Source organism: Larimichthys crocea, chromosome XVI (assembly GCF_000972845.2).
Source record: "Larimichthys crocea isolate SSNF chromosome XVI, L_crocea_2.0, whole genome shotgun sequence".
NCBI classification, from domain to species: domain Eukaryota; kingdom Metazoa; phylum Chordata; class Actinopteri; family Sciaenidae; genus Larimichthys; species Larimichthys crocea.
Window position 1 is genome coordinate 21,623,170 of NC_040026.1, and position 19,281 is coordinate 21,642,450.

General features: G+C 42.6%; 1 protein-coding gene across 22 annotated transcripts in view; it reads left to right on the forward strand.

Annotated features, from left to right (window-relative positions):
• Positions 1-19,281, forward strand: part of LOC104933165 (ankyrin-3-like) — a 105,931-nt gene that overhangs the window by 44,913 nt on the left and 41,737 nt on the right. For 10 of the 22 annotated variants that reach the window (XM_027289009.1, XM_027289016.1, XM_027289010.1 and 7 more), the window contains 16 exons: positions 470-568; positions 687-785; positions 876-1,073; positions 2,502-2,600; positions 3,466-3,564; positions 4,541-4,639; positions 5,013-5,210; positions 6,946-7,044; positions 7,179-7,277; positions 8,373-8,570; positions 8,939-9,037; positions 9,428-9,526; positions 9,696-9,794; positions 10,033-10,128; positions 10,567-10,639; positions 15,780-15,903. In XM_027289009.1, coding sequence (XP_027144810.1) covers positions 470-568; positions 687-785; positions 876-1,073; positions 2,502-2,600; positions 3,466-3,564; positions 4,541-4,639; positions 5,013-5,210; positions 6,946-7,044; positions 7,179-7,277; positions 8,373-8,570; positions 8,939-9,037; positions 9,428-9,526; positions 9,696-9,794; positions 10,033-10,128; positions 10,567-10,639; positions 15,780-15,903 — 1,877 coding nt within the window. Of the gene's footprint in view, positions 1-469; positions 569-686; positions 786-875; positions 1,074-2,501; positions 2,601-3,465; positions 3,565-4,540; positions 4,640-5,012; positions 5,211-6,945; positions 7,045-7,178; positions 7,278-8,372; positions 8,571-8,938; positions 9,038-9,427; positions 9,527-9,695; positions 9,795-10,032; positions 10,129-10,566; positions 10,640-11,126; positions 11,187-12,531; positions 12,568-14,738; positions 14,843-15,059; positions 15,258-15,779; positions 15,904-19,281 lie in introns of those variants that run through there. The other 12 variants (XM_027289017.1, XM_027289018.1, XM_027289020.1 and 9 more) reach the window with 4 other exon arrangements.

Here is a 19,281-nt window from a genome sequence, read left to right on the forward strand (position 1 = left end):
CTGCAGCTGATAACCAATGACAGTGTAAACAATGGATGGTGTTATGTGTGACGTCAAAAACTGGTGAATGGATCCTCAGTGGAGGCCGACCTGTCAATCAAAGCGGCCACAAATGCACTTTTCATTTTGTTCTGGTGACTTTATTTCAAAGACATAAAGAAGATGATGATGTAATGATAAAAATAAGTAACAGACCGTGTGCCATCGTGTCAGCAGATTAAGATATTATTGTTTTCTGGCAGCTTCTCGTGGAGGACAAACCAGCAGCTGAGCTTGTTGGACGGGTTATAATCCTCTAGAGGGGGATATTTCCCACAGTCCTTCTGCTCTGACTGAGTCTGAAATGTGTCCTGCTTTATTTCTAGTTAAATGCCTTCACAGGTTGTGTACTTGTAGCCCTCTGTGTGCACAGCGTCCAGCGGACAGGCTGTGAACATTGTTCCTGATTGACGCTTCTTTTTGTCCCCAGAATGACATCACACCGCTTCACGTAGCATCCAAACGTGGGAACAGCAACATGGTGCGACTGCTGCTGGAGAGAGGGGCCAAGATAGATGCACGGACCAAGGTAACACACATTTATAGAGGTATTCCTTCATAAAGCTCCTCCTGCAAACGTGTGGAAGTGGAGGGTCACCTGTTCAGTGAGGGCTTGACCGTGGTGATGTACTGTTTGTTTTTCACAGGACGGTCTGACTCCTCTGCACTGTGGAGCCCGGAGCGGCCACGAGCAGGTGGTGGAGATGCTACTGGACAGAGGAGCTCCAATACTGTCAAAGACCAAGGTACGCCTCCAACCTCAACCTCCAACCTTTTTATGCTCAAAACTTCCAACTTCCGACCACCAACTTACAAATCCTTCTCTCTCCTTCCAGAATGGCTTGTCTCCGCTCCACATGGCGACGCAGGGCGACCACCTCAACTGCGTCCAGCTGCTGCTGCACCACGACGTGCCCGTGGACGACGTGACCAACGACTACCTGACGGCGCTTCACGTGGCCGCCCACTGCGGGCACTACAAGGTGGCGAAGGTCATCGTGGACAAGAAGGCCAACCCCAACGCCAAGGCACTGGTGAGGATGAAGGGATGGAGGAGGAGGAGAAAATACTCTGGGGAAGAAGCTAAATTAGAAACATTGATTAATGGGACATGAGTGTGTACAGATGGAGGGAAGAGCTCAGTACATCATGGGAAGTCCCCCGGCAGTCTAGTCCTACAGCAGCATCATTAAGGGATGGTTCAAGACTTTAAGTCGAATCTTAAACGTGGAGAGCCCCCAGAACCAGATCTATGAGCTGGTATTCACAAAAAGTCCTGTCAGAAATGAGGTTGTGACTCTTATTTAATTCCCGTTTGCTCACACACTGTGAGTCAAACCTCTGTCTGGATTCATTAGCAGATATTAATGATGTTTTTGTCTTTTTTTTAAAGATTTTTCTTCTATTTTGTTGCACAAAAATGCACAAAAACACATTTTTACGCAGTGATCTGACATTCACATTTCATATTTGACACATTTTTTGAGTCTTTCTCATTAGTAATGAGAAATAAGTGACAAATCTATGACAGCACTCTTAAAAGATGGACTGAGATGCATTGTATCTCTCTGTGTGTCTCTGTATGTGTGCATGTTGTTTGTTTTTTTGTGATTTTTGTACATTTAGCTGCGAAATCCATGCATCTGTGCAGAAGTTGTGTCAGTGTTGCATTCAGGTCTTGGTGATTTCATCTCCCAGCCAACCAAAAAATTTCTTCCTTCCTTTCAAGTCTTTAATTTCCTCTCACCCCCTCCCTCCCTTCTTTCCCTTCTTCCTCACCTCCCTCGTTATCCTCACTTTCTGTTTGTTTGCAACAAAGAGAGAAAAACGAGGCACTTTAATGGAGAAAAGACACAGGGGAGAGAACGTGGAGGAAATTAATGATGCAAACGAGACAAGGAGAGTAAAAGAGACTTTATACGGCTCGGCCTGTGTCTTGGTGTGTAAGACAACCATCTCTGTTCTGTAATGGGAGAAGTCTGGGTGTGGTTAGAGCACTGGGACTTTATAGCCAGAGAGAATAAGAAGGAGAAAAAAAAAGGGACACGGAGAGGAAAATGAAGTCATAGGATTGAGCCAGAAACCTCAAAGTTAAGCGAGTAAGAGCGGGAGGGAGGGAGAGTGTTCGTGTTGGCGAGAGAAGAGTGAGTTGTAAAGAAAAGTATCTGTTTCAGCGCAGCATACTTTTTTATTTCCTCTAGTGTCGAGTCAATTATTTCCACACATGCTTGTCTGGTTTGCATGCAGAGAGAGTTCAGAGAAAAAGTGAAAGACAGGAGAGGGGAGAAGAGGAAATAAGGTCCCTCTTTTGTACTGTGTTTTCCACTCGGCGCTCCAGGTTTTTCCTCTTCTGCCAGCTTCGAAAGACCCGCAAAGCAACACGCAGAGTTTTTTTTTTGGATGCTTTAAAATGTTTAAAATGTTTCTGTATTGATTTTTTTTTTTTTCTTTCTGTGCTTTAGAATGGTTTCACTCCTCTGCACATTGCCTGTAAGAAAAACAGAGTCAAGGTGATGGAGCTGCTACTGAAGCATGGAGCGTCTATACAGGCAGTGACAGAGGTAGGTGTGTGTGTGTGTGTGTGTGTGTTTGTGTAATCGGTTTTTGCAGCAGAAGTTGGCGTTCAAGTCTTCTTGTACTCTGTGAACTTCTGGGAGCATCGCTGGAGAGAGTAGGCAGGTTGAGCAGGTCTGTGCAGTATCTGCCACGGGTTAAAATTCATCATCACGCTGGTGGAAAGGAACTGTGTACTCAAAAACTGTACGTAGCTGTCGTACTTTGAGGGGTAATATTTAAAATACTGCACACATCTCCATCTTACTGAGTCCTAAAAGCCTTATTTTATGAATCGGCCTCCCGCTCGTTGTTGCAGTGACGCTTGTACACAAACCGATTGGTCAGTATATTGATGACATAAGTTGATCTGATTAAATCTTTGTTGTGTTTTATGAATGTTTGCTTCTTATTTATTAGTTGAGGTTCTTGTAAGATCACTGATGTCACATGTCAGTCGTGTTAATGCTCTGTGATGTAGAGATGAACCTAAGTCCTACATGCATAACATATAAATCATAATAAATATTTGAAGCTCAGAGAGTATGAGACAGTTTTTATCTTTTTCTAACGTCGATTTCTGTCAGAAAAGCGTTGAAATAATCTAACTAGACATCAAAACAGACTCAATAACTTAATATTACTGATGAATGTGATCATCTGTTAAAATCAGCTACAGCAGCATTAACAGGAAACTGTTGCATAGGTGAAAATAATCCAATAATAAGTTATTAAAACACTGTGAGGCTCCATTCTGCAGAACGAGTACTTTAACTCTTGAATTTTGACTTTTCTTTGAGTATTTTGAAACATCAAAAAAGTCTTTTCATTCATTTCCTCTGTGTGTGTGTGTGTGTCACGTTCACGTTACAGTCCGGTCTGACTCCGATCCACGTCGCGGCATTTATGGGACACGACAACATCGTCCACCAGCTAATCAACCACGGGGCTTCACCCAACACGAGCAACGTGGTGAGTTCAGAAAGTCCTCACAGTTTCTCTTCTGTGATGCATCAGCTGCATTTATCTGCTGGACAAGTACTTCTGCTTTTCACACTTAAGGTACTCCTGCACAGTGTGAAAATATGTAGGTGGTCGCTCATAGTGATCCACCTGAATCAGCTGGAGCTTCATAGTGAGTTTCAAACAGCAGACAGGCGCAGTTAGACACGAGATGGTCGCGCATTGAGCAGCTAAAGAGCCGGACGCTTCCTTCAGGAGGTGGTAGAGACCCAAAACGGAGCTTAAAGAGAGTCAGCATTGGACTTGTATTCACCAGGTGACAACAAAATCAACTTTTTAGTTCACAGCTTGTTTCCAGTGCCCCCTTGTGGCCCAAAAAAGCTTTTTGCAGGTTTACGTGGTGCTTTTACATTGTTGTGTTGGTAAACCACTGATATCTGACACCTGTAACGGAGCGAAACCTCCAAAATCTGCTGCCGCTGGAAACCTACGGAAAGTCTAGTAATGCCATGTGTCTGTAAGTAAAAGGACGTCTCGCTCTCTCACCTCGTCCGTCAGCACTTCCTCTATAGGAAAAAAAGAGGAGTGAAGAGAAAGAAAGGGGGAGTGAGGGAGAGATGAAAGAGAGGAACGCAGTAATGAGCAGAGAGAGAGAGAGAGAGAGAGGGGAAAGAGTGCTGCACATTCAACTCTTCAACCCCAAAGTATTTGGTCGCCCACGCCGTGTCTGTGGCCAGGTTACCGTAGAAACGGAGCATTATGGGACGTCATTATGGTGAGTTGGGTGTGGAGAGTAAAGGGGGTCTCTCTCTCTCTCTCTCTCTCCCTCCCTCTCTTCCTCTGTTTCCTCCTTCCTTTCTCTCTGCACATCTCATCAACACAGAGGGAGTTTCACAAGGAAGACGGCAATCAAAACTTTGGACTAACTTTCCTCTGTCTTGTGTGTGTGTGTGTGTGTGTGTGTGTGTGTGTGTGTGTTTTCCAGAGGGGGGAGACAGCTCTCCACATGGCAGCGAGGGCAGGACAGTCAAACGTGGTCCGATATCTGATCCAGAATGGAGCGCGAGTCGATGCCACGGCCAAGGTAGACCATGAAAAACAAAATCATCCCTCTAAATAGAAAACACATTTGTGTGTGTGTGTGTGTGTGTGTGTTTGTTTGAGACGCTGTAGAGTGTGTGTGTGTGTGTGTGTTTGTTTGAGACGCTGTAATGAGTGTGTGTTTGTCGTTGCACGTGTCTAATTACTGAGTGACTGAAGCGCAGAAGCATTCCTCCTGTTTGAGTTTGTCTTCTCGTTCTTCTAAACTTTTCCGTGAGGAAATCATGTTCACTGATGTTTCTATTCATTTTAATACAACAAGCATCTTCCTGTTTCTTTTTTATGTGCTGACCTGTAAAAAAAAATGTCATGTTTTAAAGTTGTGTGAATGTTCAAAAACTTGTTGCCGTCACCAGGACGACCAGACGCCGCTGCACATCTCGAGCCGTCTCGGTAAGCAGGACATCGTCCACCAGCTGCTGGGAAACGGAGCATGCCCGGACGCCACCACCAGCTCTGGATACACACCTTTACACCTGGCAGCCAGGGAGGGACACAAGGACGTGGCTGCAGCGCTGCTGGACCAAGGAGCGAGCCTGGGCATTATTACAAAGGTAAATATGACAGAAACGTCTCTGACATTTGTTGTTCTGATAGCTGGAGGTTGATGATGGAGCATTTTCCACTTTCTGATCTCCTACATTAGTGCGTTAGTGCTAAACTGTTGAAAACGAGATGACACTGTACGTCTCAGGAGGTTCATCCCAAGACAATAAATTTCTTCTGGATCATGAGGGATCAAGGAGTATGAGTTACAGTTGACTGTCTGCCAGCGGGAGAGTTGGGTCAGAATGAAACGCTGTTCTTGGCTGCAGAGCGTTTTCTTTGTGCATTACTCATTTCATAACATCAGTTTGAGCTGTAACGGAGCGTTTGATGGCCACGGTTTCAACACTGAGGAAAGTCCCTCAACGATAAATACAGTCAAACAGAGGAGACGTTTCCAAGTCGTTTTCAGCCGTGACTGGATTTTTATGTTGTCTTCAGCCGGGAGTCATTAAGTTTACATTCAGTTTGGAGTTTTTATGGCTGCAACTGAGTTAAATAGTTTAAACCGGGTGGTTCGTCTTAGTTTAGAACTTCAGAAATAAATGCAAGGCATGTGATTGGATGAACTTCAACCAATCAGGTCAATGAACCTCAATAAATGAAGTTGGTACGGAGAAAAACCTTCAGTCTTACTCAACTGATGGTAGCAGCGTCTCTCACCGTGGTGCTGTGGCTGCCAGTAGATCCTCGTAGGACGTTGATCGGTCCGTAACTTCTGTTGTTTGGACACGAAGCTTGAAGCGCGCGGAGTCTCGCATGATCTTCATCAGTCGATGGTGATCGATCCAGCAGTTGGCCAGAAGGATCTTCAAAGTTATTAGGGTTCATCGTCCGTTAGATAAAAACTTTGATCTGCTGGTGGAGCTGAAGGAAAAGTCTGTGGATCATCAACAGTCAACATGATTTATTGTCTGTTGTTGAAAAAAGTTGGAAAATTATTAAATTATAATATTATAATTAAATTGGAAATGACACAGATATAGAAAGATAGTCTTTTGATTGAATCTTCTCACCTTGAAGCTGCGATTTGTAACACGAAATAATCGTAACAAACTAATATACTGTAAATCCTGACTGTGTTTCTTCGTGAACGATAACCTAATTATATAATTTATCTGATTTAATTTCATGTTTTTAGTTCTTAAAATAACTCACAGTTCTTCTCACCGACACTGTTCTGTGGAGCTCTACAAACGTGGGCCGAACATTTGTGTGTTAGCCGAGTCAAATATAATCAACCGATCTAGTTCGACAGATATTTATTCTTATTGTTGAAGTTCAGGGAGATCTAGTTCGACAGATATTTATTCTTATTGTTGAAGTTCAGGGAGCCGGTCTGGACTCTGTCATGTCCCATAACTATTAGTCACCTCTAAAGTTTGCGTGCACACACACACACACACACACACACACACACACACACACACACACACACACACACACAGAGTTGGTGCAGGGATCTGTGTTGCCTCATAGCTGAAGAATCTGATGTAACACACACACACACACACACCCTGAGCCCTTTATATTGTTTCATCAGCTTTAAGCACCAAATAATCAGTTTCTCATGTTGTCATGACATAACCCTGCAAATGGCTTAATTATAAATGATTAAACACACATGGTTCCATGTATAGAAAGTGACTCACGAGCGAGCCGGCGTGTTTTTTAACAGCCATGACACATTAGTAGATTAGATCTTACAACAAACGTGGCCTTTCTGTTGCTGTGTGTCTGCAGAAGGGCTTCACTCCTCTGCACGTGGCTGCAAAATACGGAAAAATCGAGGTCGCCAACCTGCTGCTGCAGAAGAACGCACCGCCTGACGCCGCCGGGAAGGTAACGCACGTTCATCTTCATTCATATATGCATCACACACACACACGTGCACATGTATGTATTGTAACTACATTCACATGCACTGTACATGTATGTATATATCACCATCTAACAAGGGTTATATGTGTGTTCAGAGTGGACTAACTCCACTGCATGTGGCAGCACATTATGATAACCAGAAGGTGGCGTTGCTCTTGCTGGACCAGGGAGCTTCACCTCACGCTCCCGCCAAGGTAAGAGTCACTCAGGCACTCACAGCGTGGTTACATCGAATGTTCCTTAATGCATTAATGCACCGAGAAAACCTCTCTCTCTCTCTCTCTGTGTTTGGCTCTGGGTGAAAACAGGCTGACCTAGTTTCACATATAGTGCGAGCCGCCTCAGCGAAGCGTTGTGATTGGCCGTTTCCACTCTTAACAGCATCTACCCAGAAAGAGAAACTAGCTAGGCCCCTAATAACTTTTATTCCCTGACAGGATGTTGAATACGTGACGAAAACTAGCTAATCTTTTTTTTTAATGAAAAATCTTTACGTCCTGGACATAAACTGGATTTTGGGAAATGTAGTTCCACAGTCCTCGGTGATGTATATTTAAAAAGGATGCAGCTTTCTGTCATCAGTCAGCAAAATGTCGACATGAAGAGAATTGAGCTGGAAGATATCGTTGAAATTATTATGTTATTAATATGTTCTGATATTGAAATTACATCTAAGATTGTCGAATTCACGTTAAATTTACAGAAACTCCATTCTTACATTTAATGTCCTGTGTTTTCTCATAAGTTCATTTAATTCGTTTTATTTGTGTCGTTATCCTGTGAAAATGGAACAATTTTCTCAAGATATCGACACCGTGTTTTCCCGAGATAACATGATAAATTTGCAGGAAACATCATTGTCAGAGGAGCAGGAGGATGTTGCTATTACAAGGATTTAATATGCTAGACTCTCTTTTTGTTTTCTCAAGATATCAAATTAATTATCCCGTTATCTCAGGAAAACAAAGTTTTGTTAACTCGAGATCTCAAGAAAACAAATGAAATAAAATGTATGAATGTATGTCTGGGCTGCAAAACAATTAACATAACAAAACAAAATACAATTCTGTTGGTTTTTAATTTCACTTTTCTTGGAATAACTGTTAAAGGAATAGTTTGACATTCACTCTGATGTCGTATGTAGAAAGAAGAAATACTCCTTTAAAACTGAAACCTCACAGATTAGACAAATAATGATTAATAATTAGTGAGCTTCAGAGGTGCTGATAGGTGGATTTGTTTGTTGTATCCAGACCTAACGTGAAAATAACGTGTTTGTCTGTACGCAGAACGGTTACACACCGCTCCACATCGCAGCCAAGAAGAATCAGATGGAGATAACCACCACGTTACTGGAGTACGGCGCTTTGACCAACACGGTGACACGCCAGGGAATCACGCCTCTGCACCTCGCGGCGCAGGAAGGCAACGTGGACATAGTGACGCTGCTGCTGGCTCGAGACGCTCCGATAAACTCGGGCAATAAGGTACGAGCTGTTCGCAGACAGGACTCATAACATGGGAGTAATATTTACGGCGTGTTTGTGTGTGCTGTAAACTCGTGTTTAATGGCCGGGACCTTCCAAGATGAGTCTTTATCTGAGCTCAGCTGTTTAAGCTTTTAGTTTGAGGGTTTCATTCATCGTATTTTCCAGTTATTTCTTTGAATTGTTTCTGATACGAGTGTGTCATCTTTTATTCTCTTGTAATTGGTCACCACGGTTATATTGCATTGTGTTCATTTCCTTTCCATCCCTCCACTCTGTTTGCACATCCATGCCCGTGACTTTCTCTCTGTCTATATATTTCATGTCTGTTTGCATATTTCATCGTCTCTCTGTCTGTCTGTCCTCAGTCCGGTCTGACTCCGCTCCACCTGGCCGCCCAGGAAGATAAAGTCAACGTCGCTGAAGTCTTAGTCAACCAGGGAGCTACCATAGACCCTGAAACTAAGGTAATACTCCTAGTGTCTTCTTGTTTTTTGGATTTGTAATTCATGTTTAATTCACCGTCGCAGCTTTTGGCACGTCTGCATCGGTCTACACTTGTTTCCAGCCTCTCGAGTTTAATGCATCAGGACAATCCACAAACAAATAAGAAGTACCGACCGGACAGTATATTTACAATCAGATTCAAATGTATTACGTTTTATCTAGTAACATGTAGGTTTCTCTGCATAAAAGAGGAATAACTTTAATAAAAGTATAAATCACCCCAGTTTAGATTCATGTAAATCAGTCAATATCTTCTCCTGCTCGTCATTAAACCAGATTACATGTTTACATGTTGCACATATTTCAGCATCGTCGTCTCTTTGCTCACCTGATGTTTTCTGTGTCCTCAGCTGGGATACACTCCTCTCCATGTGGCCTGTCACTACGGCAACGTGAAGATGGTCAGTTTCCTGCTAAAGAATCAGGCGAAGGTCAACGCTAAGACCAAGGTAACCATTTTGTGTTTTTTACTTCTGCATGCAGAAGAGATTTCAGCGAATGCATATTCTCCCGACAGTTCGTATATATTCGCTGTACGTGGGTGTGTGGGTGTCCAAAAAAATGTATTCTGTTTGCTGTGTGAGCGTTTTCTAACTCTAACCTTTCCCTCCTCTGCAGAACGGTTACACACCTCTCCATCAGGCTGCACAGCAGGGACACACACACATCATCAACTTGCTGCTACAGTATGGAGCGTCGCCAAACGAACTCACCGTGGTCAGTACACACAGACTCGGGGGAATACTACACTGTATACACTGCACATATTTTAAGTTTGATTCTGGAGCATGACCTTGCAACTGTTCTGCAAAAGTACCAAATATATGAGAAGATAGATTTGATAATTACAGTTTTAGTACTTTCTGATATACCTCCTAAAGGTCATATTGATCTGAGGAAGAGCTGCAGTTCCAAACCAATCACTCACTTTTATTCTTTTTTATTTTTCATCCAGAACGGGAACAGTGCTTTGTCCATCGCCAGGAGGCTCGGCTACATCTCTGTCGTTGACACGCTCAAAGTGGTCACAGAGGAAACTCTGACCACTCAGGTACATTTGAGAGCGTCTGTTGACTGAAATCTATAGTTGCTCTCTCTTTGTCTTCATCTTTGTGAGCTCCAACCGAAATTATTTACAAATCTAATAATATAATTATCATAAATTCTCTTCCTGCAACAATGTTTCACGTTTAATGTGAAACATCTGCAGAAAGTGTTGAATTTAATTTCTTGGGAGCTGATTAAAAAAAAAGTAATGAATGAAAGCAGTGTTAAAAAAAGAAACTTGTAAACTTGAAAGTGTTATGGAAGAGTTAGAGCTCTTTGATTTAGACCCAGATTTCTGCGACTAACCGCTTTAATTTAAGACTTTTCTCAGCTCTGCAACTTTTTTGATATAAGCAGTTAAAACTGGACTAAACTGGTGGATTGTGTGTAATAATATAAGTCACTATGGACACCTTATTAAGAGCTCGTCTCTGTTCAACAGACCGTGATTGAGAAGCACAAGATGAACGTCCCAGAGACCACGAACGAGATGTTGGACGTGTCCGATGACGAAGGTAAGGGGTTTGACTTCACAGCTTTATCTTGCAGCGTATTGAAGTGTAAATCTTTATTACTTTAAATTCATCCAAACAGTCTCTCCCTATACAAACTGAGTCCCCCCAAAAAAAAAAAAATCCAGGAGAGAGCGGCCAAAGTCCATAAAACGTCAGGTTGAGTCATATTTGGCTTTTGGGCTGGAACAGATCCCAGTGTTGGTCCCTTGGTTGCCAAATTTCCCCCGTCGTTGTCAAGGAGACAGTTATTTTGTTGTTGCTGTTGAGTAATTCAGGTGAAAAACATGTTTATTTTTCATCTCTAACTTATTTTATTTCATCATTTGACATTTTAATTACCACCATGATGATTTAAGCCTTTGTTTCCACTGAAAATGTACAATAATCACTTTGTTGTCGATTCTTTCTTTGCCTATGATTTTTGATTATTCCATTGTTTTGGTTCCCTTTTTTCTCTCTAACCCTTTCCTCCATCCCAATCACGCAGTCTGTAAAGCCAATGTCCCCGAAATGATCACAGAGGACTATATATCTGATGTGGAAGAAGGTATTTTTCATCTTTTTTCATCATGACTTTTGTTCTTTAAATCCTCTTTCTGTGTCTCAACCTTCTGTTTTTAATATTTCCCATCTCTGGTTTTGCTTTCATGTTTCATTTAACCCCTTTTTTTTCCACCGCTGTCAACATTTATATGCACTTCATTTAATTCAAAGTAGTCATGAGGGAAGTGCATACTAGTTGAGATGCGACCGTACTTTCAGCTGCTGCGTCCCTCCTCGACTCTCTCAAACCTGTATTTTTCATGCATTGCAATGCAGGGAATACGTCTTTCCCTTTCTCCCGGTTGCCATGCCAACTGTCTGCATATGGCGTTTGAGGAGTGTGTAGCGGATTTCTTTTCACGGCGCGGAGTAGACGGCACACGAACACTCGATCCTTTGTCTTCAGAGGCTTGTCAGTGACGCTTCCATTGTGGTGTCACACATTCGGTCCAAAGCAAACACGGTGTCAGCTGCTGCAGTGTGTGTGTGTGTGTGTGTGTGTGTGTGTGTGTGTTTACTTTGTGTATCTCTTTTCTCATGGCTCAGAAGTGGCGTGGCTGTACTTGAACTCTATACTGAGTGCCGCAGACTAGGGGAGGATTGATATATTGAGATTTGTGAATCAATTGTTTGTTTCATTTTCCCCTCTCGCCCTGCGGTGCAGAGTCTGCGTTGATGGTAAAGAATAGCAGGCTTTCATTTTCCAGCAGTCACATGAACTTCCCAGTTTCTTTTAGCTAAATGTCAGCAGTCTGCAGAAATCCACAACTGAAACTTTCCCACAGTGGTTAAAGCGCGTGTTAGGAGCGATATCACGACATTACCAGGTGTGCCGTTGTTCCTGCTGGAAAAAAGACGACTTCTGCTGCTGTCATTCATATTTCACACGATATACAATCCAACGTAGATCTCTCTAGGGAGTTTGCATGTTCTCTCCGTGTCTGCACGGGTACAGACATGCACTTAACAGGTTAATTGATGACTCTAAATTGCTCGTAAGGTTGGAACGTGAATGGTTGTTTGTACCTCTCGCCCTGAGTCACCTGTGATAGGCTCCAGCTGCCTGCGCAACCCTGCCGATGATGAGCAGTCACAGAAAAGAGTTGGATGGATGCATCTCTCCGTATAATGACCTGTGTAGGATGCTATAAAGTGACATTCTCTCGCCGTGAGTTATGAATATTTAGGTGACTGCACAGTGAGTGTCTTTAGGGGAGAAGGTGTGAGTTGCTAACATAATGAGATAAGCATTTTTGTACTTCGTCTCTGGCACTGATGCTGCTGCTCCATGCATGAGTGCACGAATCCTCCAGAGGGTTAAAAGGTGAATTTCTGCTTTGTTTGAACAGAGATGGATGTTGGAAATATCTGCATCAGCTATTCCTGTAAGTCACAAAAAACAAACGACAGTGATCCCACTGTAACTAACGCCAATAACCGCTCTGAGGTGGTGCAGCTACACTGATGCAACTAAACACTGTGTGTGTGTGTGTGTGTGTGTGTGTGTGTGTGTGTGTGGTTTTATTAAAATGTTTTGAAGTGCACGTTCGCTCTCACACTGAATTTGTTGTTGTTTTCATTGAAGAGCTTCGGTGAAGTGTCCATCCTTTCATTCCTGATCTAAAAATACACATGTAACTCTAGGCACACACACACACACACACACACACACACACATGCTCACATACCAGCTGAGTAACAGCAATGATTAACATCTCCAATAACACACACAGTCCATGATCTAAAACAGGACAACCCACCAGCCCTGTTCAGGCTTTTGTACACTGTTCCAAAAAGAGTTTTTCCAGAGTTGTAAACTGAATTAATATGTTTTCAGCGTGCGTATAAAATCTGAATCATGAGATGATTTTAATTATGTACGACTCAATAATATATTCACGACATATTGGATTATACTTCTCAGTTTTCTGCTCGTTCCTATAATCGATTTAGTTAATAATCTGTTTCCAGGGTCGTTTTTAGGCCGAGATCCAAAATCTGTCGTCCTCAAATCATCCTCGGCCGCTCATGCCTGTCTCTGGTTTCAACATTTCATATTCTAAATATAACTCATGCTATTAAAAAAAGCTCTGTTGATAAGAAGGCACCCTGCTCATCAGTTTACTGTAAAAAAAAAAAAAAAACAGGGCTTGAAAATTGACTTTAGTTCACTGACAGTATAAAGAATGGATGACGTATCTGTGACGTCACCTACAGGTCTCTGAAGCCCAGCTCTGTTTTAAAGTCCAAAATCTTGGTAGTCCAGCTTCTTCTGATCCGTGAACCGGAAAAAAGACGCAGACCAGTTCGATGCCGTTTATTATTTATTATTATTTAACGTGTCAGCTGTGTTGTTTTAATGATCAGCAATGTAACTTCCTTACAAGACCTCAAGTTTGGACTTGCTGTCCAGGATTTGAGACTCAAACGGCTGCACCGATTTTACACATCAAAGTTTCCAGGCGTTTGGGAGTTTTTACTACATGTGACAAAAGTACCAGAAAGCCTTTTGTGGCTCCGGAGCGAGCTCTCTGTGAAATCTGATCAATTTGCTTCAAGTGATGTCAAAAATCTGGGTCTGTGAAGTCAGACAGAAGCGAGCTCACCAGACCTCTCCAACCCGTTCTTCATCTGTGCTTGAGGCCACGTTTAAGCAGCGTTGACACACTTCTTCAACTTGTTGACTGTCGAGTTGCGTTTTGGGTATTGTAAATATGCAAATAGAGATACATCATCACCTGCCGCTGGAGTCCCCGATGTTCAGAAATAACTCCTCTTAGATGTTCTTACGGTACATAAAACATAAAGTGATCTCCAGGGTGCCCTTCCAGTGAAATAGTTCATTATTCCCTGTGTGTTTTATAACAGAGGTGCAGTAGTTATACATTAAAATGGGGAATTTCTTTGCAGCACAAAAGGAAATCGCTCATTATGAAGCCATCTGTAACAGCACAAAGCGTCCACACTCTACATAACTTTAAGCCTTAATATAATTTGAACAGGTGACTTATAAAATAATTCAGACTCAGAGACCAAAACTGTTTTTTGTACCAGGCTGTAAACATGTTTATTTCTGCCGTGAAGACATTTTAACAAAGGGACTGACTCATTTCTGGAGCCAGCCTCAAGTGGACGTTTGATGAACTGCACTTGTAGAGACCGGCTGATTACTTTGTGGGGTGTGACAGCTGCAATCAGGCAGATTACTGTTCTGTATCTGGAGTTAGGAACGTCTGCCACCTCGAGAAGCGACAAAGCGAGTTAGTAAAACATGTGAGTCGACACAGAAGTCAGAAAGATGCAGAGCTGTGATGATACATGCTGTACTGTACGTGGACGCTGCATAGGTAGTTTAGATGTTCGACAACTTAGCCTGACTCACACACACCCACTTCTATTTCTGTCCTGCAGTGAGCTCTAGGTGTCTGTCTCACACACACACACACACACACACACACACACACACTGGATAATCCCAGAGCAGGGTGGGTAGGCGGGAGAAAGCTGATCTGTTTGTGTGATCGCCGGGCTGTGAAAGAGAGATAGACAGCGTACTCGGTGAGAGAGAGAGAAAGAGTTGAAGGAGTCGAAGGAAAAGTTAGTTCAGTGGGGTTGAAATCCTGCAGAGACTGGGCTGAATGAGGTGCTTCAAAGCAGGAGGTGAGTTTCCTGCTCGGCTCCACCTCCACCTCCACCTTTTTTCTGCTGTCGTTGAGGAGAAAGAGTTGGAATGTGGCCAGATGGGGGTCTGTAAAGTGTGAGGGAGAAAGTTTAAAAAAAGAGGGGGAGGGGTGCCTGTAGCAGCAGGGGATGAGGGGACAGGAGGGCGGCTGTGTTGGTGGAGTTAGTGGTGGAGGTGGTGGTGGGGGTCTCCGGTGCTTTGTGGCTGCAGGAATGCCTTCCTTTTCTTTCTCTTGGTTTCTCCGCCTGCATGCACTTGCTGCTCCCCTCTCCCTTCTTTTCTTTTCTAACTCCTCCTCTGCTCCCCACCGACTCTCTTTCGACTCCGCGGTCACCGGTTCATCAGCAGGTTATAGGATCTACAGTAACTCTCATGCTGCTAACTGACTGTAACGTATGTTTCCTTTTTATTATTTCACAGCTCGGAGTGATTTGTTTGCAGTGATGACACGTGGTTCAAGTGTTTTTATGTCACCTTAACTGTAAACAGTTAAACTAAACCTGGAGCAGCACTATTTGTTGTTTCCAAGCTTTTACTTTTATTTTTTTGTGTCATCATCTGAGGACCGAGGACAAAAACTCCCCCCCCCTCCTTTAACTGACAGCAAGACTTTTGTTTGTGTGTGTTTGGTAGACCAAGAGCTGAACTGGAAAACAGCCTCTGGGTAGAGGCTTCATTGATCCGTCTGTCTAAAAGAGCCGCTCTGTTATGGTGACGACAAAAACAGGAAACGCAGAGACAAGCCAAACATTTCAAATTTCCATTCAGAGAAGTAAAGCTAATTGGATCTGAACAGAAGTTATTGAGAGAGAGTTTTGCTGCTTATTGTAGGTCATCAGACTCTGGTAAGAAGAGATGCTTTCTTTCTTTCTTTCTGTAACCTTTTCTTCAATCCTGTGTGTTTCCAACCCTCAGGTGACGATGCGATGACGGGGGACACAGACAAATATCTGGCCCCCCAGGACCTGCGGGAGCTCGGGGATGACTCGCTCCCTCAGGAGGGCTACATGGGCTTTAGTGTTGGTGCGCGGTCGCAGAGGTAAGACAGTCCATAATCAATATCGTGATTATTTCCTAAGTTTGCATTTTGACGTATTGTAACAGCTGTCACTAAATGAGATGATTGTCAGTGATCTCTGGAGGCGATGTGTAAAGGCCCCGTCACACCAACAGTCGGTTCATTGATCGATTCGGTTCTTTTCTTACCGTGTTAGCTCTGTTTTACCGTCACCTTTTAACTTTAACGTCTCCACAAAAGAGGAATAGTTTGAATACAGTAGTAAGACAGGAGTCCATGGTACAAATGTGTCTTTGAAATAAAACTTTGAATTGGCTGTGAGAGCTTCCCCCTTAAATTAAGCCACTAGCAATTGTTTAAAGCCAGTTGAAGTCCATACTATAAATATGTCTCATGAATAAACTGCATAAACTTATTATCCTATTAGCGACTAGGGATGGGAATTGATACGATTTTTCCGATTCCGATTCCATTATCGATTCTGCTTAACGATTCGATTCTTTAACGATTCTCATTTGGGGAAAAAAATGAGAACAAACAGTTTGATCGGCATCAACTTTGTTTAGTTAGAAATATCACGACCTTACAAAACCAACAGCGAGGTCCAAAGAGTCATCTTCTAAATGTAATGCAGAAGTCATTCGTTTAATGTGAACTGTTATAGCATGTTTTACAAAGAAGCACATGGCGCTAACATGGTAGGCAGTGTGTTATTTACCTTCTGTAGTAACCACAGAGGTGTTCATAGCCAGACTGCTGCTGCTGCCGCTCGGTTGAGATTCATCTCCAGTCCGAAGCGTGTCAAAAACACGACATTCATTTCAAAATATTGCATGTTGTGTGCGCAAATGTTTCTGCATGTTGGTCGTGTTCCCTCCCGACGCTGTTATCTCCACTTTGCAATGATTGCAAGTCGCCCTGTTGCCGTCTGTTTTGGTAAAATGCAGCCAAACCTTGGAGCGTTTGAACCGAGTGGGTGTCATCGTTTACTACTACTACGTTTACTACGATTGCACTGCACGTGCGAAACTTGCGGAAGTTACGTGGCGTAATCAGTTTTGCTTGCTGGAATCGAGCGCGCGTAACTTCTTGCGGAAGTTACGTGACGTAATTCGTGCTTTCTGGAATCGAAACACATGGAACCAGTTCTCAACAAGAACCGGTTCTCGATTCCCATCCCTATTAGTGACAAAGCTAACAAACCTTCTAGTTAGGCTACTCTTTATTCAACAAGATATTAGAAGACAGCTGAAGTCATGCTATATACCTCTTTCTTTTCCTCTCTTATTTAACAAGCTAATCTTACAATGTTGTGAACAAAATGCCAGAGCTGAGCACACGGCACACTATAGGCAGAAGCTTCGCTCGTGAAGTGACTGACTTGACTTGAGCCCAGCAGGATAGCTTGTAAGCTGGTACCATGCCAGCAAATATCCCTGCGAGTAAGTCCTTATATCAGCGTGTTTCTACAGGCACGGATTTAACAAAGATGTGTGGACTTTTCTGGTGTGACTGGGTCTTAAAACACAGATCAGGTGGTTGTAGGATCCCTTATAAAACAGGAAAACAAAGTGTCCTTTTAGAAAAGAAGCAACAGGGTTTATGGGAATTGTGGTACCAATTTATGGTAGCAAAGTATCACAATTAATCTGATGGATGCACGGAAGAATCTTTAAGAAACAATGATTTCTTAAGAACCATAATGGGATGTCGGGGCACATGAATGAGTCTTGTGACAGCTCATGATCTGAATACCGACACAAACATTCATAGAGTTACACAGAGGCTACTCTTTATTTAATAGAAAGTAATACAGCAGAGAAGCCATACATTATTCTGACCTGCAACCAGCTGAACGCACACAATCAGTGGGAGGTCGTAGTTCGCTTTCTGTGGCTGTTGAACTCGCGTGAAAATATTGACACTTGTGCAACCGGCTGACGAGGGAGGGGTTATTGAATATCTGAGGGGTGACACACATGGACGCCGAGCCACAGGAAATTAGAAACATGTTCGATTTCATGGCCTTGAGCGCTGGGTTAGGTCAACACACACTGTTTGAGTGGGGTGGGATTTATATATATACAGTGTGTGTGTGAGATCACCCCGAGCTTAGAGTTGGTCCAACAAACTTCTGGTCCGCTTTAGGGAAATCGCTTCCAGTTGAGTCAGTTTAGGAAGTGAATTATCTGCAAAATCACTGAGTGAGTTGAAAGAAAGTTTTTCAGTGATCACTGTAACGCTTTAGGGTTTTAATATTATTATTACATCATGAAAAACATGCATACCTAATGGAGTTGTGACGTGGGAGGTTATAAGTAGTTTTTCCCGTTGATATCCCCAACATAGGAACACAGGAGTCTCCTGGAAATGTAACAAATCTATAGATTTGTGTTATGAAATCTGAATTTGACGCCTGGTTGCTCAAACAACCCACCTGTCAATCAAAACATGTTTATTTCTGCTGTGAAGTTGGACATTTGAACATGGGGACTTATGGAGACTGACTCACTTCTGGAGCCAGCCTCAAGTGGACGTTAGAGGAACTGCAGTTTTAGGCACTTTCACATAGATTAGACTTATTATTTCTTCTCAATTTCTTTTTCCATCAGTTCGGATTTGAATACTACAATACCCATGAGCCTCAGCTGCCGTTGCTATGGCAAAGAAGCATGAAGAAGAGGTGTAGCAAATTCAGATAATTTCATGGATACATCTAGCATTACGCAGCACAAACAAGCTCTGACGTGGGCTGTGTCCGAAATCACTCCCTAACCACTATATAGTGCACTGCATGTATCCCACAATTCACCGCGAAATGTAGTGAACATCCGATGGTCACTAACCGAAGCAAGATATCCCATCATGCATTGCCAGAAGTTCTCTGGGCGCGGAAAGGAAATAAATTGAAATAAAAAAGTAAATAATTGAATTATTGATAAAACAAACACAGCCAGACTGACAGTAGATGGCATTTCTATAGCGCTACATGAGTTTTCTAAAATAACGGTGTATGTTTTTTTCGGCGGATGGATGAGAGGATGAGAGACGCGAAACAAATTCATGAGTTGTGGAGCAGTACAACAGTCACAAGGCCAGTTTATTCTATTGTTTATTTTACTACACATTTTAAAACAAGGCAATTTAAATGGCTTTCTACATTCATAAAAAAAAGGTGTAAAACGAACAGCATATAATTAAACATTCCAGTAGATTACACTGTAACTTTCTGTTACTAAACAGCCAAGAGAATAAAATATAAAAATATGCTTGAATAGAAAACAAAACACGAAAATAAAACATACAGGACAGTAATCAAAAAACTCTAATTTAATAAAAATGCAGTAGTAAATGGACAAGTATTATGTGAGACGACGTTATGGTGGTACGTTTTAATTG